The following is a 20296-nucleotide window of genomic DNA, read 5'->3' on the forward strand; positions in this document are numbered from 1 at the left end:
TTTTTCATCACATTAATACTTTTTCTCATAATATTCAGAATTTATTATTTTAATTTTCAGCGTTTTCTTTTGTGAAAAAATATTTTTTTCTCAAAACATTCCAAGTTTATTTTTATAACATTCCACTTCTTCTTGTAACATAAAGGCGTATTATATCTATTTTCTACATTATATATTATATATATTAGATTATATATATTATTAAACATGCTTATTGTGACTTCAATCTCATAACATTAGGACTTCATGTAGTTGTCATGTCTCACGTCTCAAGTCTCACGATGGTCTAAACCCAGCTCACGTTCCCTATTAGTGGGTGAACAATCCATCGCTTGGTGAATTCTGTCTCTGTTTTTGTTTTTTTTGTTGTTGTCATAGGGGATAGGGATGCTCCGATATATGCCTCTCATCTCCGATCACAAAAGCCGATCACCTGTGGCTCATACTATTGCGGCATGCAGCCTGTAGCGAGTGTCTCCCGGCCACTTTCCTTTCCTTCACACTGCGCAGGCATGCTAAACCTAAAACAAACATGTCTGCCGTGTCGTACTTACCGTACCTGTCGTTTGTGAGCGTGATATACATTTTGCACACTGCAAAACATGCCACGAAAATGTATCTCGTGGGGGTAGAACGTTAAAAAGCTTTAACCCAACAACAACACTTGATGGCAGCAGCATTCAAACGGCAGCTAATGAATCCAATGCTGGACAACACTCACCTATATGTGCGTGACATTCAGAACTCTAAAGCAAATAACCCGAAAAATAATTGAATTCATTGGACTATATGACCAGCGGTGGAAGACAGCTGGTTTGCGGACTGCTCTGTCACTTGGAGCCACCTCAAAGTCCTGCTAGAATCAAACTACTGTATGTACGCTTACATCCAAAGTCTCCTTGGAGAAGGCCTCTCAAACTCTCGTAAGTTTCAGTGATATAGTATGTTCTCATGAAAAAGTAAGTCAAATATGTTTTTGTCTAAATGAAGGTGATTTTATGGTTCTCTTTTTCTATATCATGCAGCCAACAGTAAATTAAAAAATTTACACTTAATCTATGTGATCGGTATTGGCCGATTTCACTTACGGTTGATCGGTATCGGAATCGCAAGCATAAAACTCTGATCGGAGCATCGCTAGCCATAATATTTCAATGTTATTCTTGAGAAATATACGTTATTCTCGTAATACTATGACTTTTTTGTGGTACAACTTTTATGGTGTTATAGTAATATTACTATTTATCTGTTTAGTCTGGTATTAGGTACCGTTGATCCCTGCATATAATTTCTGCATTAAAGGCCCCCCAAATTCACAGATTATTAGTCAAATTTTTTATTTTTTATTTTATTTCAGTTTTTTTGTCTGAAAAAAGCATTTCATGGACTCTTAAGTCGGTAATTAGTTATTAGTACATAATAATAGAGGTAAAATGTACAGCATACATGAACCACTTTTAAAAAAGTACATCGTTTTTACATGTTTATGTCTTTATGCTTCACTGATAATGATTTTTCATCTAGCGTTGGGATTTCACGCTTTGTTGGGCGGTCCTCGAACGCACCATAGTTGCTGTGTGACACAAAAGTGAAACTTATGTATAACTTCTACACCGTAACACTGATTCCATCTGTTCATTGCTCATCTTATTCATATAGTCACTCTTATTGCAAATGTTGCTCCAGAATCGGAGGAGAACATCAACATCAAGCTAGCAGGAGGGTTTGAAAGGGGAGGAGCGAGCCGTGTCTCAAAAATAGACATTTTTGTGGGCGTCTCAATTACTCGCTGATTTTTGCCATTTGCTGACGCTAACACAAAAGCAGGGGTTCTACTGTATTTGTCAGACTGGCTATAATTCTTCTGAGTCACTCTAATAGCTCCAACACATGTCTTCCCATCTCCCTGTGTTGTCTTTTTCCAGATGTGCTAGTTTCCTACTGGCACCGGGCCATTCACCAGGAGATCTCGGACTTCTTTAAAATATTAGAGTAAGATTTGCTGAGCACGCATCTCTTGTATTGTACAGCAAAAGTGGGGTAAAGTCGGATGATTTCCTCTTCCAGTCTGCTGAGCAGTGCAGTAATTTCCCTTGTTTCTGTATTTTTGTGTTGTTCTGTCATGTGATGTGCATGTTCCCTCTCTTCAGGCTCTCTCTGCAGCACTTCAGATTCATGGGCAAGCGCCACATCGCCAGGTAGACAAAGAGGCGAACCTCTTTTCTTTTTAATTGCAACACCGCTGCACGCATGCAAACATCTTATTAACTTTACATGCATACACACAACCACCTGAGTTTATGCATAATTCATGGGATTACACGTGTGTTCACAACACCTGCAAAGAACGCGGTCAGGCAGAAACACTAATGTGTGCTGCGTATGCGTGTGCACACTCAAGATGGGAGGAAAATGGGGAGGGGCGTCTTGCTGTGATGTGTGCAGCACAGCTGGATATTGTGCTGTAGTATTTGGCGAGCACACCGTGGGGGTTGTTTTCCCGTGCAGGACTACTGGAGCTGAGCCATTGGCACCCGCTCTCTCCATCTTCTGCTTCCTCCCCAGCTAATTAAATTAGCCCCCACTCTCAGCTTGCATGTAAGCCAACGAGAGGCTTTACTGCGTGCAAGCATTAACGGAATAAAGATAGCTGGAAGCCCTCAGCTAGCGCTCTCAGATGTAGCGCAGCCTTGTGTGGGGGGCTGCGAGCTACTTAACATTCGTCTGTGATAGCAGGCCAAGGGGAGCTCGCCATGTTACACTGTCTCGCTGTCTGTCTCTGTTGCTGCGTTTGATGCTCGGCGCCCATTGAAGTTGCCGTTGGATGAATTACACCGGCAGTATCCAGCATGCAAGCGAGAGAGGCAGACAGCCAGCCTATCAGATGACAAGTTGATAAAAGCCGCAAAGCACCCTAATTCCTTCTTGTTCATCATTGCAGGGGGGCAGGGGGGGCCTCACCTCTTTAGTTTTTTATTGTGTTCAACATATTTACATATAGGTACATGCACAGACAAATATCTGAATGTCCTATCCACCTGCATGCCTCATGGTACATTCCCATCCGTGCATGCCTTTGTAAGTGTCTGTGTGCTTTGATGGACTGTCTTCACGTCATTTACATTGCAATGATAAATGGGCGTGCAGATTCTTGTAGTTTCAGTATGTCCACACGTTGGCCACAACATTAGGTACACCTGAGATCTAATGCGAGAGCCAATAATGCTGAGCTTTGATTGATACCGTCCCATAATATGAGGTTGTCTTCACAATCCCACGTAGCCAAAATGTAAGATCCAGTATGATGCAGTGCAGGTTTACACCACTGCAGGATACAAGCGTCTTATTAAATTAATACCATCTAGTTTCCGTCATTATGATCATTGCTTTTCTTTATTGATTGGCTGAGAGACGTCACATGGTTCTGTCTTGCAGTGAATGATTTTAGGTTACCTAATATGGTTTATTGCCCTATAAAGAGCTAAAGATAGACTAACTTCATTATTCCTGTAAAGGAGTTGTATTAAATCAAGGTGTACCAAATGCGGTGACTGGTTTAGATATTGCATGAGTAGTCTTTCCATTGAGCCGGCCAAGGCACTAATATTTTTTTTCATATGGCCTCCTGCATTAGTCTGTGATCTGGCTTCACTGAAGCATCAAACAGCACCGCGGTGCATTTTAAACATCTGTTTGTTGGGATCGGGTTACTAAGCTGATCTGCGATACAGTTTAACTGGCATCCCATTCTAATCTGCAGTGTATTAATGTAATTGTCAGACCTCTACTCACCACTAACATGCACGATTTAACCACACATTATCGAGGTGAATGCCAGTAAAACTATGAGGTCCAAGGACACAGTGGACCTGAATGCTACACAATGTTCTGCAAAGCAGTCTCAGGCATGCTCAAGCTTGCACTTGTCATGCCACACACAAAATGCACACTGAGTAAAACTAAACCTACTAATGTTAGCTGTGATGTGATTGGCTCGTGAACAGGAAGCTAGCAGCGGCACTAAAGCTGGCCCAGTCCACCCACGCCAATGGCACCCTGAAGGTCCCTAACCATCCCTCCCAGCCCTCAAGCCTCCTCCCGCAATGGTAACCAGCAGCCTCCGACGCTTGGGCCACAACTGTTGTTTAAACATACAGTATTGGAATTGTCCTTAAAGGTCCCATATTATACTATTTTTCAACAAGTTGAAATAAGTCTTGTCCAAAATCTTAACGTTAATACCGGAATTTAGACAGTTTAAACCATGTGTCTGTAGCTTTAATGTTATTGACCTGTGTTTGTTCACCCCCATCACTCTCCAAAAAGCGCTATTGCTATTGCATTTAATCCCCTTTTTACATACCAGTATTCGCTGTAACTCTGCACTTGTCCAACATAATAATTGCCATATATCACATGCAACAACGTAACCTTAAGGAGTGGGACACCAAGTTAGCATCACTAGCATAGCTACAGTATGTGAGCTACAGTGCTTACATCATGCTAGGTTAGCCTATTCGCTGAAGCACTGAAGAAAAACAAAATGATCAAACTTACAGCTCCCACGCTTGTAGCCGACTGACCAATAGTTGGCAGAGCTCCAGGTTTTAAGATGTGTAGCGAAGCCTTTTTTCTTTTCTTTTTTTTTTTAAACAAAGCCATTCACTGTCACGTGGTTGGCGTATACACGGGCTCATCGGGCTAGGGGTGGGTGGGAGCCGCTATCATGTCTAGAAGAAAGCCGGTTTTTCCTCAAAGGCAAGCATTTTGAGCACCTCTTTTCTCTAAAGTGGAGCAAACAAGTGAGGGAGATAATAAAATGTTTACACGTTTGGTTCTCGGGACTCATATTACAGTTAGAATGGAAAAAAAAGCATATTTTGCATAATAAGGGACCTTTAAAGCTACAAATAATGGAAAATGAAGTAAGAATCGGAACATTATCAGGCTGATACTGTACATATTTGTAACGATTCATCAGTGATGTGACCACCACTTAATAGTTTCATGGTAGACACTGTAGCTCTGTTCTCAGCATGGCCCCGCTATTCTTTTGTGTGGTTGTTATTGTTTTCCATTTGCTCATAGACCGTAGCATCCATTTTTATATCTCCACTATGTAGTATACTGCACACGTGTGCACCAAAACATTAGGTACACCTGCACAATCTTACCAGATCTACTAACTGTGCACGTGTATCTAATGAACAGTCCAGGGAGTGTCGTTGGTTAAAAGAATGTACTCCAATCACAACGATATGCTCACCGTCGCGCTTTCCTTCAGGATGGCTTCTTCAGGAGCGGAAGGTCACCGACAGGCTCGTTCCCAGACCATGCCCATCATCCGGGGAAAGAATGCCCTCACCAACCCCAAACTGCTGCAGATGATGGAGACCGGTAGGTGACGCACACAGGCACGTTTTGAGGGACTTTGTTCATGTCATCTGCGTTGGTCTCTTGTTTCCAGATGGGAATATCCAGGATGGGGACAATTTGAGTCCCACTGATGTGGAGGCCAACTTGTCTACTGAGGTGGCACTCACTGTGCTGGATGTTCTAGAGCTCTTTGTTCACCATCACAAGGTGCGTGTTCACAACATGACAGTACGCCACCACAACTGCATAGGAAGCCCCACTTTGGCATAGTTAGTAAATAAAAAGTGTCATATGCAAATTACACAATTTATTTTTATGTCTTATTGGGATTTTTTAGCTCTTATGTTCTACATATCCATATATAGTAATGAAGCATTTTCATACATAAAAATAGCTAAATGAATGAAAATACAAATATAAGGCATTCATATAAGACGCACTGTGATGGTATGTAGTATTCTACACTGGTCACTATGTGTCAGCAATGTTACTGTAATGTTTGGTGAGACACACAATCACCAGATTTGATTGCCGCAGCACATTTATAGCAACACACATGAAAAAGTCTTATTTATGCCTTCAGTGGCTTATTTTCTATTATTATGACTACAATATTGGGTAATATGAGCGTAAAGGTGACTATAGGGGTGTTATTTTATGACAATTAACCGCGATAAATGAGGGATTACCAATACATGGCCTTTGGTATCACTCTGATTTTATTAAAATACATTTTTTATTGTTATGTTTACATATGGCAGCAAAATATTAAATAAAAATGGGATACATATTATACATACTAATATCAATTTTAATATTGCATTAGTATTAAAATTGATATTTACCAATGAATGAATTAATTAATTAATTATACAATATTAATTTATAATTAATATTTTCCACCAACATTATGAAGTCTGGGAGACCAGTGGCGGTGGCCAAGGTGAGACCATTACTCACAAAGGGGTGGCAATAAATTGATACCTGAAATGTCTAGATTACCAGTGGTGGCCGGAGAGTTGACTCTGCCACTGTGCGAGACTATTCAGTGAGACCTGCTGCTTGTTTGGCTTCATCCATGGTACTCTGCTGCCCTCTGGTGGTTGCAGTGGTTAACACCACTCAAAATGATTTAACCCCTGTTGCAAAAAGTAAAAACTTTCAGTACTGGTCACTTTCAATAAACAGTGACTGCTTGTGTTGAATTATTTAAATTTATTTTTGTATCATTGCAAATTGTTTTACATCAGTAAGTGCTGCTAATAAAGACAATGGGAGTACAACAATTTTGACTGTGTGCTTTTCAAATACGTCATTGCATATATGAAATATGTTTCAGAAGCAACTGCTGATGGATGATGGACAGAACGCCCTGATGAAGAAGGTGCTGGACACCTACTTGCTTTTCTTTCAGATCAACCAATCCACCGCCACCCTGCGCCACATCTTTGCAGCGCTCAGGCTCTTTGTGCAAAAGGTCTTCTACGCCACCATGTTGATTCTCACCACATGTCCACAGATGTCATTTTTTCCCCTCTTCCTGTTAGTTCCCCAGTGCGTTCTTTCAAGGTAAAGCGGACCTTTGCGGCTGTCTTTGCTACGAGATCCTCAAATGCTGCAACCACCGCTCTAGCTCCACCCAAACGGAGGCAGCTGCCCTGCTCTATTTTGTCATGAGGAAGAACTTTGAGTTTACTAAAGGCAAATCTATAGTGCGCTCGCATCTTCAGGTATGTGTGCCTTTTTTTGCTTTGTAAATTTGACCTACTTTCATGCTGTCACGTCATCTTTAGGTGATCAAGGCAGTGAGCCAATTGATAGCCGATGCTGGCATTGGAGGCTCCAGATTCCAGCAGTCGCTGGCCATCGTGAATAACTTTGCCAATGGAGACGCCCCACTCAAGGTAAAGCCCTACGTTCAAGTGATATGTAATGCACTGCCTGTGGCTCTAGGTGAGCTCCTCATGTAGTTTTTTCTGTTGAGTGGTCAGCATCCAACAGCTTTATCTACCTCTGCATGCGCTTTATAATGTTGGTTGCACTACTTATCTGTTAGTGTGAAACCCTTGCGTGACATACTTGCGTTTACTGTTGTTTGCTCTAGAGCTGCAACAATTAATCAATGAATTGACGATTAACTACTTTGGTATTCGATTAATTGTTTTTGAATTTCAAAATGTAACTATCCGCTGATTTCAGGCTCTCAAATGTGAACATTTTTAAATTTCCTTAGTCATCCCTAAAAGCAGACCTATTATCTTTGTTTTTTAGACAAAAAATCACGCACATCATCGTTGACTTTGGAAAACTGTCATCGACACTTTTACCTCTTTTACTTTTACTTTTACCTCTGGTACTTTATGGTTACTTTCCCTTTGAGTAATGCATAAATCTTCAGGCGTATGCATGAAGTGGCTATTTAAATTGATTCTGATCCAAATTTGGATTTTTTTGCACATGTAACACTTTATTGGCTCATAAAATAATTTTTAAAAATACATTTACCCCTGAAAATAGGTCGCTTTTTCCACAGAAAAAGGTAACCATAAGTCGGTAATAATTCGTAAATATGTGATAATACAGGTAAATTGTCTAAAATACCACATTTCTCAATCCTCATAGATATCATATCATTGTAGTTGCACATTACTTACAGACACATAGACTCCAAGGCAGTAGCGCATTAGAATGTAACAAAAAGCATCCGGTATGCTCTGTTTTGTTCCAGTTGCGTATCAAAATGCATCACAACAAGCTCACCTCAGTTCATTATGGCGGACTTTAAAGGTAGCACATTAAGTTAAATTTTATATATATATATATATATATATATATATATATATATATATATATATATGTATGTATATGTATATATATATATATATATGTATATATATATATATATATATATATATACATATATGTATATATATATATGTATATATATATAAGAAAATATATATATAAAGAAAATAAGGTATACTAAAGTGCGCAAAAGTCACTTGTCAAAAATGGACATTTTTATTGGCGTATCAATTACACATAACCCCCATGGAAAGCAGGGATCCACTCTACCTATATTTCAATGAATGTACTGTCAGATCATTAAAAGTACATTATTCTGTCAGAATTCCCCCTTCCCAGCCGAGGTGAAAGACTTGACCAAGCGTGTTAGGACGGTGCTGATGGCCACGGCTCAGATGAAGGAGCACGAGAAGGATCCTGAGATGCTGGTGGACCTTCAGTACAGTTTGGCCAATTCGTACGCCAGCACTCCCGAGCTGCGACGCACCTGGCTGGAGAGCATGGCCAAGGTCCACGTCCGCAATGGAGATCTCTCTGAGGTTCTACCTGTTTTATGCATTTTTAACATTTTTGTTCAAAAGTTGGCAAATACAGATTCTGTTTTTTGTCCTCAGGCTGCTATGTGCTACATCCACATCTCTGCTCTGATTGCTGAGTCACTTAAGAGGAGAGGTGAGTGCACGCATGCACAAAGTATTGCAGCATGGATTCCCTGTTTTCACGCTTTTGTACAAATACGACATATGCACAAAAGCATTGAGGCACTGCTGGCTCGGCATCCAAGGCCAATGTACGAGTTGCGGAAGAGGCTTGTCTCAGTACTGTTGTCCATATGCAGTTGCTATGACATTTCTCTTTCTCAGTGTGTGCATCTCTTCAGGCATTCTAACTAAGAAATTCAGTCACACTCTCTTTTCCACTAGCATTGTCACTGCAATGGTCATACGTGTGTGTTTGTATCATCGGGCACATTTGGATGTCTTTGCTGAGGAAGGCGTGAAGAATAATTGTCATGTCAGTAACGTGTCTCTGTCTTTGCATCCCTATGCCCCTCCTGGCCCTAATGACCTCGTACCACCTCTTTGTACTGTATGCCCATTCTTCATTCTAACCTTGTTGCATACCCTGCATGCATGTGATGAACACAAGCTACCTAGCTGCTTGTGGACGTTTAAAAAAAATGTGTCCTCCTCCCCTCCTACCAAACAGGCTACTGGAGAGCAGACAAGGCCCGGATGTCCAGTGTGTCCCCCGAAGAAAGTCCTGTGTTTAAATGTAGCTCCTTACTAACTACCTCCCGAGACCAAGACAGTGAGTGTGTGAGCCTGGGGGCCGGCTGGGTGTTTGGGTCAGGCCATCAGTGGGATTGAGAGAGAAGCAGGGGGTGATGATCTTATCAGGTGCACTGTGATGCTTTCAAGAGACATGGTGATGTCGGTTGTAATATTTTTATTCCGAGCGGAACACTTTCACACTGCCTTTAAAAATGGCATCAATGTGGATTTTTGGGGCATCAAGCCTGGAATTTTCCAGCTGAGGATGGTAGTGTCAGAGCCGTAACAAAAGCAGGACAGTGCCTGTTGTTTTGCAAATGGCAGCAAGCAAATGGCAGCATTAGAAAAGTATTTTAGATGTTACACATAGCAGGATTCCTGTTCTATTTCAAATGTATACAGTACAGTATATTTGCGACTCCGAAAATAGGCCTTTTTTTCTGCAGAAAACACATCTCAGTCGGAAGAACTCAACTTAAGAACTTATAAATATGTGATTATAGAGGTAAAATACACTATGAGCATACATACACCACCATTAGAAAGCCCACAGTTTTTACATGTTTTTGTGTTTTGTTGATGATTCTGTGTTAATGCTATTTCGTCATGCGTTGAGATTTCGCACTTTGTTCGGCAGTCTTTGAACACACCATAGTTGTATGGCTGTGTGCCGTGAGATGCAAAAGTTCTTTTGGCTAAGGAGGCACTAGCTATGAGCCGTGTGTCAAAATGTCAAAATCTGTATCAATTACTCGCAATTTTTCACCACGGACTATGACCGCCGTGAACAGCGGAGAGCTACTGTATACAAATAAATGCGGGACCTGCTGTTATGGCTCTGATGCGCCAATTTTGCAGGATTTCTGTGTGAAAGAGGCTAGAGTGTCAATGTTGTTAAATACTCATTTCCTCAAATAGTCACGTCCACCCTACCCTCGGTGCACTTGAATAAATAAGAACTGAATAAATAGAATAAATTTGAATAAATAGCTACTTTTTGCATCTCAGGTAAATAGATGATGATAGACATATACCGCAGATGACGATGTATAAGCCACACTGGTGTGTAAGCCGCAAACACAAAATTTTGAGGAAAAAACAGATTTTTGTTATATAAGCTGCACCGGTGATTAAGCCGCGCGTGTCCACGTCATAAAGTGGCATATTGTGGTGCACACGAGCCCGTGAGGACCAGTCAGCTCTTCATTTGACAGGAGCCAATCACAAGCTATGAAAAAACTCACACAGAACTTGTCAACCCATTGGAAATTGCAAGAGGTTATTACTCAAAATAACAGTCTGACTCACGGTTTCATCTTACAAACAACATTAAACTCAACACACAGCAACTAACACTCAAACGTTATTCCTCAGAAATATACAAACATGTATCAATACGAGTTTTACATGAAAAATGGTGCTTCTGTCCACCAGAGGGAGCCAAAGGAAAAAGAGGGAAGCTAATGTCATTGCTGTACCCTAATTAATGTGTTGCTCAGACGCATTTGCCTTTACGGGAAAACTTAAAAATGTTGTTTTTTTTTAATTTAAAAGTCATATTGGGACCTGTTTGTATATTTGTACATACACTATTTGAGTATTAAGTTGCTGTGTGATCAATTCAGTGCTGTTAGTAAAGTGTTCATTGAAAGACGACACCGTGAGTCAGACTGTTATGTTGTTATACTGGTATTTATACTGACCTTCACTGACATCCAGTGGGTTGTCAAGCTTGTGAGTGCGTTGATAGCTCCTGCCAAAGAAAAAGCTATCGTTTCCTCACTGACTCGGGAGCAGCACAGTATTTGAACAATTAGTAGGAGTTCTGAAGTAAAGAAGATGTCACGAGATTAGAATTTAGCCCCAAATTAGCCGCACCACTGTGTAAACCGCAGCTAAGTTTAAGAAAAAAGTTGGGGCTTATACAGCAGAATTTACGGTAGATTAATAGATAGATAGATGACTGTGGTTACCTGTCCAATTACTGGTACCGCCATATGTCACAGTCAGCGTGGCATCTGTAAAGCTGACGTTTACAGTGGAGTTAAACAAGAAAGTGGCAAAAATGGCAAAACATTTCAATGTTCACTGTTACTGTAGTAATGTCCAAATGAAGCCCCCCCTTCAATAAATAAATGGTTGGTACTCTCTGCAGTTGTGTACAGTACATACAGACGCACTTGCCACTATATGAGGAAATACAGTGTTTACTGTTATGTGTGAAATATGTGTGATTCATCTCACTTATCAACTGCACCCTGAGATCCTTTTCATAATTTCTGACAACTCCAGCATCGTTTTCTCTGGGCTGGGCAGCCTTCATGTGCATCAGTCCTAATGTCAAGGAGGAGGGAGCCATGAAGGAAGACGCCGGCACGCAGGACACTCCTTACACTGAGGTTGGTCTTGTATCTCTATCTGGGACAGTTTAATGACTTCGCCAATCTGCTCTCTCATCGACGTTTGTGGTCTTCTCTGTGGCCACGTTTAGGACACCTTGGTGGAGCAGCTGGAGCTGTGCGTGGACTACCTGTGGAAGTCGGAGAGATACGAGCTCATCGCTGACATCAACAAGCCTGTCATTGTTGTCTTTGAGAAGAGGAGAGACTTCAAGGTAAGCTGTGGCCTTCTTACAGTGCATAGTGAGATACCCTAGAGCCCTTCACACACGAGTTATTGAGCGCATGCTGCATTCAAGGACCGCTGAACAAAGTGTGAGATCTCAATGTAAATGTTAAAAGTATTTTTAATAAGCCGTGCTGGGAACACGCCGTTTTTTGTGTGCGTAGCTTTAATGCTAATGGGCTGTGTTTGTCCACACCTGTCTCCAACAGAGCGCGTGGCTCCAAGAAGCCCTGCTGTGTACTTTATCTACTTTACACTGTAACTCTGCACTTGTCCAACGTAATAGATGCCGTATATCACATAAAACAAGGTAACATTAGGGAGTGGGACAGGAGGACACAAATGTTAGCAACACTAGCATAGATATGTGAGCTACAGTGCTAACATTACACTCACATTTGAACAAGAAGATCATGCTAGCTGAGCCTATTTGCTGAAGAAAAACAAATTGCAAAACGATCAAACTAACAGCTTCCACTATAGCTGACTGTTGGTTAGTTGGCAGAGCTCCATTCTTTATTTATTTTAAAATGTGTAGCGAAGCTGTTTTCCATGATGTTGTGGGCATACACACGTGCACACCTGTGTTTTTTTGTACCTGCAGAGGCTGTCGGAGCTGTACTACGACATCCATCGCTCTTACCTGAAGGTGACAGAGGTGGTGAACTCAGAGAAGCGCCTTTTTGGACGCTACTACCGTGTAGCATTCTATGGACAGGTGAGGGACTGTTCCTGAATGCCTTCTATTCAGAACCATGCTGCTCTGCATCCTTAATTAGTTTTGAATGAGGATTTATTTATACACCACTGCAATCTACATTACAGCCACTAGTTCTATGACCGTGAATGTGGAGGTGTACCTAATGTTGTGGCCAATCAGTGGAGACCACATTACCTATGTGCCAGTGCCTTTAATGTCTCTGTTTGCTCTTTTCTTCCTTTTGTATTATATTCTATGTCAAGATTGCGGTAAGTTGGGCTGTCTTTGTTTGCCACATTCCTCAGCGCTAACAACTTTGCTCCTCTCCTCCCCGTTTGCCGCTATTAACTGTCTAATCCTCCCCCTTTGGAAAGGTTTGTCAAAAGCTTGCTGTGCTCCATTTGACTCCCTTTTTATCCCAAAGTGGGTTTATTCCTCAACAAACAAGAGCAGACAGGAAGTTATGCAAAATAAACCTCATTCTTTCTAACACAATGGCAAAGACGTCTTCACACCACTTGGGGGCGACGTGAAGCCAGACTGGCTTGAGTTCAGTCACTTTGGACAGCAATCATGCACTGTACATGCCGTAAATGCTCTAATTATAACAAAAGAGGAGTTAAAATGTAGAATATCTGAACATGTGCAACACGGCGGCAAACAGGAGGTTGCCTACAGCCACAGCTGTTCATGCCATTGTTTTTTGTGACCCTGGCGGTTATTTGCTCTTGTAGACCACACACTTGCCGACTGTAGGAGTCTGTGCGGTTGATTGAATGGAGGCGTTAATTGGAGCATTTGCGGCAGGGGTGTCCAAAGTGTGGCCCGGGGGCCATTTGCCGGCTGTTTTTTTTAATTAACATGAAAAATCAGCAGTAATTTTACCAGAACAAAGTCAAACTATGAAGAGAAAAAGTTGTATTTTTACGAGAATAATGTTGTTATATTATGAGGAAAAATAACTTTATTAGCATAGAGTTGAAATATTTAAAAAAAACATTTTTTAAGTTCGTAAGATTATGAAAACAAACTAAACAAAGAATAACGTTGTCTGTTTTTTTAATTAGGTTGCAGAAAACTTTTAAGTGTTACAAGGATAAAGTCACAATATTATAGGAATAAAGTTATATTATAAGAAGAAAATTTACAAAAAGAAAGTTGAAATAAAAAAACAGCACAAATGGAAAAAAAAACAGCTGCAATTTTACAAGACTAAAGTTAAAATATTAAGAGGAAAAAGTCACATTCTAACAAAAAAAAGTTGTAATTTTATGAGAAGAAACTTGTAATATGAGGAAAATTAATGACATTTTAGAAGCATAGTCTTGAAATATTAAAGAAAAAATATTTAGTTCAAGTGGTGATATTATGAGAAACAAAGACTAAAGTTGTAATTTTTGAAAAAATAAAGTTGATCAAAAAGTCATAACATTACAGGAAGAAAGTCATAATTACGAGAAGAAAATTTAGTAGAAGAACAGCAAAAAAAATTTCACCATGCAGTTTTTTTTCTTGAAATATATATAACTTCTTACATTATCTAGATGTGTTGCTTTACAAAATATTAAAGTGGCCCTTGCATCCTTTTATTTATTATTTTATTATTTTATTTATCTGTATGTGGCCCTCGCTGGAAAAAGTTTGGACACCCCGATTTACGGTGTTAAGATTGTATGTAGCATACAATGATTGTATGTGTTTGTTGTTGTGTGCTGTGGCAGGGTTTCTTTGAGGAGGAGGAGAGCAAGGAGTTCATCTACAAGGAGCCCAAGCTGACCGGCCTGTCGGAAATCTCCCAGAGATTGCTAAAACTCTACTCGGACAAGTTCGGAGCCGACAATGTCAAAATGATTCAAGATTCCAATAAGGTAAGTGACGGCAATTTTGTGATGGTTTGAAAGTGTTAAAATCTCCCTTTTTCTCACATAGGTCAACCCCAAAGACCTGGACCCAAAGTTTGCCTACATTCAGGTGACGTACGTGCTGCCTTACTTTGATGAGAAGGAACAACAGGACAAAAGGACGGACTTTGAGAGGCATCACAACATCAACCGCTTTGTGTTCGAGACACCCTTCACGCTCTCCGGGAAGAAACACGGAGATGTGGAGGAGCAGTGCAAGAGGCGCACCATTTTAACCAGTGAGCATTCTTTCTTTATTTGCATTTTCATTTAGGCACGGCTGCATAATATACTGTAATGAGATCTAATATAAGACTTGTATACAAAAGCATACATACAGCATACATGTACAAGCCCAGAATTTTGACACGTTTATGTCTTTATGCTTCACTGATATTGTTTTTTGTGAAGCAATGAGATTTTGCACTCTGTTCGGCGGCCCTTGAGCACACCATAGTTTTCGGTTTTTTTCGCTGTGGCTTCACCTGCTGGATGTGGTGGGTCAGCGTCCCACTTGGCTCCCAATGCAAGTGGACTCTAACACCAAAACGATGAAAATAGATGTCTCTTGTTGTGTTCCTTTGTCCACCTCTGCAACAAAATGTAATGAGTTCTCCTTCGGAACCAACAGGCAAAATTTGTGCTCCAACTCTTGGATTGGATCTCATTAGCTTGTGTGGATGTGCTTAGCCATGATTTCAAATAAGTTGTTTTTTCTTTGTCTTTCCTTAGCAAGCTCCAGCTTCCCTTACCTGAAAAAGCGTATCCAGGTGGTGGAGCAGCAGAGCACGGAGATGAACCCCATCGAGGTGGCGATTGACGAGATGTCGCGGAAAGTCTCCGAGCTCAACCAGCTGTGCAACATGGAGGAGGTGGACATGATCCGACTGCAGCTTAAACTGCAGGGAAGCGTCAGTGCCAAAGTGTGTGTCCTCCCCTCACGCTTCCAACTCTGCCCATGCTTTTTGTTTTTGTCGCTTACTTGACCTTTGCTCTACAGGTGAATGCAGGCCCGATGGCCTACGCTCGGGCCTTTTTAGAAGAGAAGAATGCCAAGAAGTATCCAGACAACCAAGTCAAACTGCTCAAGCAGATCTTCAGGTAGTGCATACTGCAATCAATCAGTCAATCTATCAGTGGTTTTTGCCTGCAAGAGAAATATAATTTCTTTTTTTTAATGATTATTATTATTAAATTATTAAATAATTGATAGATTGATTAATTTTAGTTGATCTAATTGAAATGATATTAAGATTTTTTTTGTAATATTAAGATGTCTGAAATATCTGAAATACAATATAAATACCATTGCCACAAAATACAAATCCTGTGAATAAATAACAAATATAGTAATACATTTTTAATACAATCAACAAAACAATCAACATTAAACAATTTAAATAGCCACACAGTCTGCACTCAATAAGTCTATATTTAAGATACATTTACACAATGCAATACCTGTATACACACAGTGTATTCGTCTAAATATACAGTAAACTAAATAAAATGACTTTATATAAAACCTATTTAAAATAAAATAACTATATGCAAAACTACTACAGAAATCATGAGACTTTTTTTGTTATCATTTGTAGTAACAATAATAATAATAATAATCCCTACATAATATTAGTAATTGGGAATTTCTTTAATTTTTAATCAACGTGAGCTGTTCCATTTTAAAGACTTGATAGTAAAAAGTACTTTTAATTATTAAAGGTTAATTGTTTTCCTTATTTTTGGCGCCCCCTTGAGGCCACAGCACCCTTAGCATCTTCCCAAATTGCCTCATGGGCCAGCTGGCTCTGTCTCAGGGCTGAGGGCAGCGATAAAATCAGAGTTTAGTAAGATGCACACGAAAATGCACTTTAATGTGTTTTAAGTAGGGCTGTCAAAAATGGAGCGGTAACGGCAGTAACTAGTTCATTTTATTAATTCCGTTAAAATTTTAGGTGTCATTATTTTAGAACAGCAGTGCAATTCCAGCACCATATACTGTATGTATCTCCAACTCACAAACACATCTCTCGTCCTCCTCGGAACGACACTCTCTCATTGTCACAAGACAACAGCGAAGTGCATTCAGGGGCACTCGGAACATCACAACGTCTTTATTATGCGCGTAGGTGAGGTCTAAGTAAATAGAAAGACAAAGAAAAACAGAAAGTGGATATTCTCGTCACTGACTATCGGAACTCATACTGCGGAAGTACAGTACATTGTTCTGCATTTAAGTATGCATGGAAATCCCGGAAAATACATCTACACTCAAAACACTGAATTCAACTTTAAAAAATTCTGTGATGTATTTGAACGCAGCTCATCATGGCTCATAATAACACGGTTAAAGTGTGATTCAAATGTTCCGCTACTATGAAATAGACTGGTGTTTTAGATTTTCAGACATGTGTAGTATCTTTTAGCATGATTGAAATTTTCATTTCATTTGGAACTGTTAATAGATGCAAATATATGAAAGTGGGTCCTGTCATTTATCTTTTTGTTCAAAAAATACAGTAAAAAGGGCATATGTCACATGTGGTGATTAATCACGATTAATTAATTTGTAAACTGTGATTAATTTGATTAAAATTTGTAATCATTTGTCAGCCCTAGTGTTACGTATTTTTGAAAATGTGAAAAACATGACATTTTTGCATACCTTTCTCCCATCTCCCGTTGCATAGAAACATGAATGTGAAAGTGTTATGTTGTTTTCGGCATGCAGGCAGTTTGCAGAAGCTTGCGGCCAGGCGTTGGACGTGAATGAGCGTCTGATCAAGGAGGACCAGCTGGAGTACCAGGAGGAGATGAGAGCTCACTACAGGGACATGCTGAGCGAGCTGTCGGCCATCATGAATGAGCAGGTCTCGCCTTGGCGCCCCAAACACACTTTTAGCGAAGCATCTTCCATTTTCTCCTCTCTCACGTCACGTCATTGTTGTCCTTCTACTTTTTCTTTTCCACCCTGCAGCTGCGAAAACGTCTTCTGGCCTCCAGCGCCACCTCTCTCTCTAACAGCTCTCTTTCCACTCTGTCTAAGACTGGTATGTCATGTCTGGGGCTCACTCATTCCTGTCGCTTCACCATGCCTGTCTGCACACGCACACACCCCAGCATGTTAGCCACATTGTCTGCACCACCTTAACTTTGCACCTGTTCAATAAAACCACAGTTTGAACATGTTTTTATGCAAAACCCAAAGTACCGATATTGGCAGCAGATCTTCCCTTAAACTATTGCCAGGCCACTGGATGCATTTCACAAATAAACACTATTTGTGCAAAATAAGCCAAATACTGCAATATGCAGTGTAAGTGGCAATATTAGCACAAAAATGCCAAATTAATTTTAAACATTTTGTCTCAACACAATAGCCATTAAAAAAATGATGACCAAAAGTCGGCTATTATAGTATGTTCTCCTACTATCAACAAGTAAGACAGCTTAGTAATAATAATACATCTTATTCCATATTACAGTCATAAAAATAAGAATACAATTGAATAATGCTGGCAATGATACTATTTTGAAAGTTGCCCATTTCTATGTGGCACAAAATTAAAGCGCAAAGTATGAAACTCTGGATGTGTACAATTGGTGAAATTAGACACTGGGCTCATTCAGCACAGCACGTTGCTGCGTGGAGCACGTCATCACGTCAATATCATTATTGGCAGGAAAAAAAACCCAACACGGATATGAACTGTCATTTTTATGCCAATATTGGCTGATATTATTGGATATCCCCAGTAAAAATGATGCTACATGTTCATTTATCCATTTCACCTGTCATTTATAATTACTTTGCATTGCTTTCTGTTGTAAAACTACAATTATTCTCTATAAAATGTATTTTTGTTAACATTTTGGGTGGACGGATTACTTGGATTTACATTATTTCCTATGGGAAAAATTGCTCTGAATAACAAAAACCATTTTATCGCTATATTATTATCTTTAGAAAGGCCGAATTTTGTCAATAGTTCTACTTTTGGATCTCGTGCCGCATCAGGGATATTATGTATAGCATATTTAATACAAAGCAGCATTTAAAATTGCTAAATGAATATGTGAATAAAGCCGTCTCATTGTCATTTTCCAATTAAAAACCACATAGCGCCAATTTTTTGTTTTGTTGTTGTGACGTCATGATGGGTTTTTCTTTGCTCCACCAGAGAATTATGGTTATTCTGCCTAGCAACAAGTGTAACTTTATGTACAATTTTTTTTTTTTTCCACGATTGAGCTTGCAACAGAGATCCATGCTTTTCATTGGACAATCGTGCTTTTTTTGGATTAATTTCCAGAGCAAAAGCCCATTTTTTTTCATTGGCCTATTGCGGAAATATGGTTGAGGTGAGTTGAATTCTACCTAGCAACAAGCGGCCTTCAATCAATGTTTTAGAAGACGATCCTTGTGGAAGTCTTATGTTCTTACTAGGCCACACCCCTTGGGCCTATCATCATGACTACCAGAAAGGCTTACTCTAACAAGTATATTGTACAACGCAGCAGCAACAGAGCCAATATTGTCATAGCAGTAGTCATTAATCGCGCTGATGAGCATTTTTTACACATTTACACACTAACTTCCATTTTATTTTGTGTGTCCAGATTCCTCACTCAAGGCAACCCGGAACGGAGCGCCACAGCGGCTTCTGAACGGCTAAAAAGGTAGCTGAGGACTCTCGCCTTGTGCTTGTTTGTGGTAGAAGAAGACAAAGGAAAGAAGAAGACGTGTGTAGACTGTGCTCGTGCTAGTCTTGCTATTGTCCTGTTGTTGAACGTGGCCCAGGGGCGGGGATGGATGCGCTTGGTTCTGTTTGTTTTGGTTCTAGAAGAGTGGGTCAGCCTCATCAGCTTACACGCTGACAAGCAAAAACATGTTACTTAGAGACACATGCGCCTTCTCGCCACAGCGTTGCCCTTTAGAGTACAGTGTCCTTACTGAGCTCGAGCTTCACGCGTCATTACGTCGCTTCCCTGGTGCATTTTCAACTTTTCAAATACGAAATCAGACTAAGTAAGCTAACAAAAGAAAGAGCTGAAGGCACCTCGACTTGGTGTTTTGAATGTAAAGCAGCTCCACAGTGCTAATTTGTATCCTTTGCTAACGTGACCCGAAAATCAGCTCGCCCATTTTCAAGTGGAAATGCTCAAATTAAAAAAAAAAAAAAAAAGGAAAAAATGATAGGTTTTGTAACATTTTTATGGTGCAAAATGCATTGTTACTGTTATTATTTACTGTTTTCAATTGTATATAAGAAATATTAATATTTAAAACATTTGAAATGTTCCTTTTTTAATGAAATATACATATAAATATTTGTTTAGCTGACTTTAAAAAAATGTTTTATGTATAACATTGAAATAAAAATTTGTTAATGAGTGATTGCTGGGTAATGATTGTGTAGACTCGCAGCCAAGGTGGTGTGAGGCGGAAGGAGGCTGACTGGGTTTCTCTCAGCCACACGCAGACTGCTTCTACATGCTGCCATTCTCCACTACACACCGTGGGGGGCTCAGGTTGCTTACTCACTCTGAGGTTTAATCACTAACAGCGACATTCACGCGCCACAGAATTAGGTATTATTATTATGTTATCACTT

The 20296-nt window shown here is 40.0% G+C and overlaps 1 protein-coding gene across 7 annotated transcripts in view; it reads left to right on the plus strand.

Moving 5' to 3' along the window:
* Positions 1-20083, plus strand: part of dock10 (dedicator of cytokinesis 10) — an 83926-nt gene extending 63843 nt beyond the window's left edge. For 2 of the 7 annotated variants that reach the window (XM_054793214.1, XM_054793215.1), the window contains exons 37-57: positions 1926-1992; positions 2151-2198; positions 4005-4106; positions 5285-5397; positions 5468-5583; positions 6716-6853; positions 6924-7106; positions 7170-7280; positions 8505-8720; positions 8796-8853; positions 9391-9492; positions 11748-11854; positions 11947-12069; positions 12685-12798; positions 14502-14648; positions 14710-14920; positions 15414-15604; positions 15682-15782; positions 17413-17551; positions 17659-17731; positions 19302-20082. In XM_054793214.1, coding sequence (XP_054649189.1) covers positions 1926-1992; positions 2151-2198; positions 4005-4106; positions 5285-5397; positions 5468-5583; positions 6716-6853; positions 6924-7106; positions 7170-7280; positions 8505-8720; positions 8796-8853; positions 9391-9492; positions 11748-11854; positions 11947-12069; positions 12685-12798; positions 14502-14648; positions 14710-14920; positions 15414-15604; positions 15682-15782; positions 17413-17551; positions 17659-17731; positions 19302-19357 — 2516 coding nt within the window. In that variant the 3' untranslated portion in view covers positions 19358-20082. Of the gene's footprint in view, positions 1-1925; positions 1993-2150; positions 2199-4004; positions 4107-5284; positions 5398-5467; positions 5584-6715; positions 6854-6923; positions 7107-7169; positions 7281-8504; positions 8721-8795; positions 8854-9390; positions 9493-11747; positions 11855-11946; positions 12070-12684; positions 12799-14501; positions 14649-14709; positions 14921-15413; positions 15605-15681; positions 15783-17412; positions 17552-17658; positions 17732-19301 lie in introns of all 7 variants that reach the window. The other 5 variants (XM_054793213.1, XM_054793212.1, XM_054793218.1 and 2 more) reach the window with 4 other exon arrangements.
* The last annotated feature ends 213 nt before the right edge of the window (positions 20084-20296 follow it).

The sequence above is a fragment of the Dunckerocampus dactyliophorus genome, chromosome 12 (assembly GCF_027744805.1).
Source record: "Dunckerocampus dactyliophorus isolate RoL2022-P2 chromosome 12, RoL_Ddac_1.1, whole genome shotgun sequence".
Lineage (NCBI taxonomy): Eukaryota > Metazoa > Chordata > Actinopteri > Syngnathiformes > Syngnathidae > Dunckerocampus > Dunckerocampus dactyliophorus.